The following is a 2,068-nucleotide window of genomic DNA, read 5'->3' on the forward strand; positions in this document are numbered from 1 at the left end:
TTCAGGAAGTAGGCACTTTTTTTTTTCTCCTTTACTCCCCCCTACAAGTCTACAAGTTGGCAGCAACTGGTACATACGTATTAAACATGTATTTTTGTGGCTTGACTAGGTTATTATGGAAGCTTGCCGGCCGGATGCGGATGATCAGAATTGGGAGAGGAACTGGAGCTGCTTCAGGATGGGGCCGAGCGCCTCCATGAGCTTCTCGCACGGGTGGTTGTGATGATCAGAATTGGGAGAGGAACTGGAGCTGCTTCAGGATGGGGCCGAGCGCCTCCATGAGCTTCTCGCACGGGTGGTTGTGCACACCCTCGTACGTGGTCACCACGATGGCCGTGTCCTTGGCCAGGCGCTGCACCTGCTTCTTCACGTTGCATGTGGGATGGGTGCACCGGTAGTAGCTCCTTCACGGTCAGTGGTACAAACTCGAAGAGGTAAGTATAGGAAGTGACATGATAGTAAGTGGGTTAATTTGATGTTTTATCACAGTGATGACGTGTGTAACGTGGACCAGGCACAAATAATAATGCATGTCAAACGGATGTCGTGTGTCAATACTCAACATGCAAAAATATCTACATCTTATGATCTACTCCCTCTGCTCCTAAATATCTAGCGTTTTGGTAGTTCAAATTAAACTGCCAAAATGTCAAATATTTAGGAAGGGAGGGAGTACTCTGGAAATATAATGCACCATTTAGAAGTTAAAACCAACGCATGGGAATACATTAACTGATCCCCGGGGTATCTACATCCAACCGGGCTAACCCCTTTCCATTACTTATACAACAAAGATACAATGTTCTTTACAAGAAATCTAATAGGAATAATGCTCGCAGTCAAAACCCTTCCTGATAGGAACACATCATCTTTGTTAAATGTGTGCTGAGATCTCCTTCGGAAGTAGTTTGTGTTATGTGCTCGTTTCTTTTATTTTGGGCCGGTCTACAAAATGAAGAGGGCAAGTTGACACTGAAAGGCGTACGGTGCGACTAAGTTGATGAACAGGGCACCAGCACTGGTGCATGTGGTGAATCTAGAATATATTATGACGATTTTCATGCTCGCACTGGTGAGTGATATACATGTACTCCTTCCGTCTGGAAATACTTGTCATCAAAATGAATAAAAGGAGATGTATTTAGACGTATTTTAGTTCTAAATACATCTCTTCTTATCCATTTTGATGACAAGTATATCCTTGTAGTTTATTTAGAAGATTTTATGGTGTTTTCTATTCCTTGACAGACATGTTGCGGATCACCCTTTAGTTGTCCCCATGGTGGTCGCTTGGGCAGCCAGGAATTTATCTCCTTTGTCGTACCGCAACTTCCTTCAGTAAACCCCGCCGTTGACCAGTGATCTTGTGTGCTCTACCAAACTATTTCTAGTTTTTTTTTGTAAGTGTAAATAAAGGAAGTGTTCACAAAAAATGTGGTGTCAATATGTTTGAACCCTTTACAATTATAAGAAAATGTCTTTTAGCTAGATAGCATTCCATAAATCTAAGAAATTCACCGATTAGCTCGATATATAATGTGTTGATTACCTTTGGCTTTAGGTGTCAAAGTAGGCACATTTAAAAACTTTGTACACCTATGGAAGTTAATATTTTCGTATGGTATCTATCAAGAGGACATTTTCTTGATTGTCATTTGCTTCTCTTAATTGGTCAATCACCGCTACCTCTATAGCTCGTATGTTTGTGAGCTGGCTTGATGTGATCCCGTGAGCACTAGGACCACTTATTCACATTGGTGTTAGCACTTTGTGTTTGGTTTTGCCATACTGATGTTGGTTTGATAAAAAAGAAGAATGTTCCTAATCCTATGTAGGCTATGTTCTTAGCGGAAAGGAAAACACAGATGAACAACGAGTGGATGACGGGCGACACCGCGGGCGGCATCGCGGGCGCTCCCGCAGCCGGTTGCGCCGCCGCCGCCGAGACTCCTCTGTCGCCCTCCCCTTCTCCCTCCCTGCAGGCCCCCTCGCCCGCGGCTCCGCCGCCGCTCCCCGCGCCGGCCGCCTCCGCGCCGGCTGCCCCGGGCGCCTCCTTCCGGTGGGCCGA

The 2,068-nt window shown here is 45.4% G+C and overlaps 1 protein-coding gene across 1 annotated transcript in view; it reads right to left on the reverse strand.

Annotated features, from left to right (window-relative positions):
* The window catches only part of LOC119276882 (probable WRKY transcription factor 75), a 10,411-nt gene continuing 8,343 nt past the window's right edge, over window positions 1–2,068 (reverse strand). Inside the window, exon 2 of the mRNA XM_037558054.1 lies at window positions 1–404. Within this exon, the coding sequence (XP_037413951.1) occupies window positions 227–404 (178 nt within the window). The 3' untranslated portion in view covers window positions 1–226. The remainder of the gene's footprint in view (window positions 405–2,068) is intronic.

This window comes from Triticum dicoccoides, chromosome 3B, assembly GCF_002162155.2.
Source record: "Triticum dicoccoides isolate Atlit2015 ecotype Zavitan chromosome 3B, WEW_v2.0, whole genome shotgun sequence".
In the NCBI taxonomy this organism is placed as follows: Eukaryota; Viridiplantae; Streptophyta; class Magnoliopsida; order Poales; family Poaceae; genus Triticum; species Triticum dicoccoides.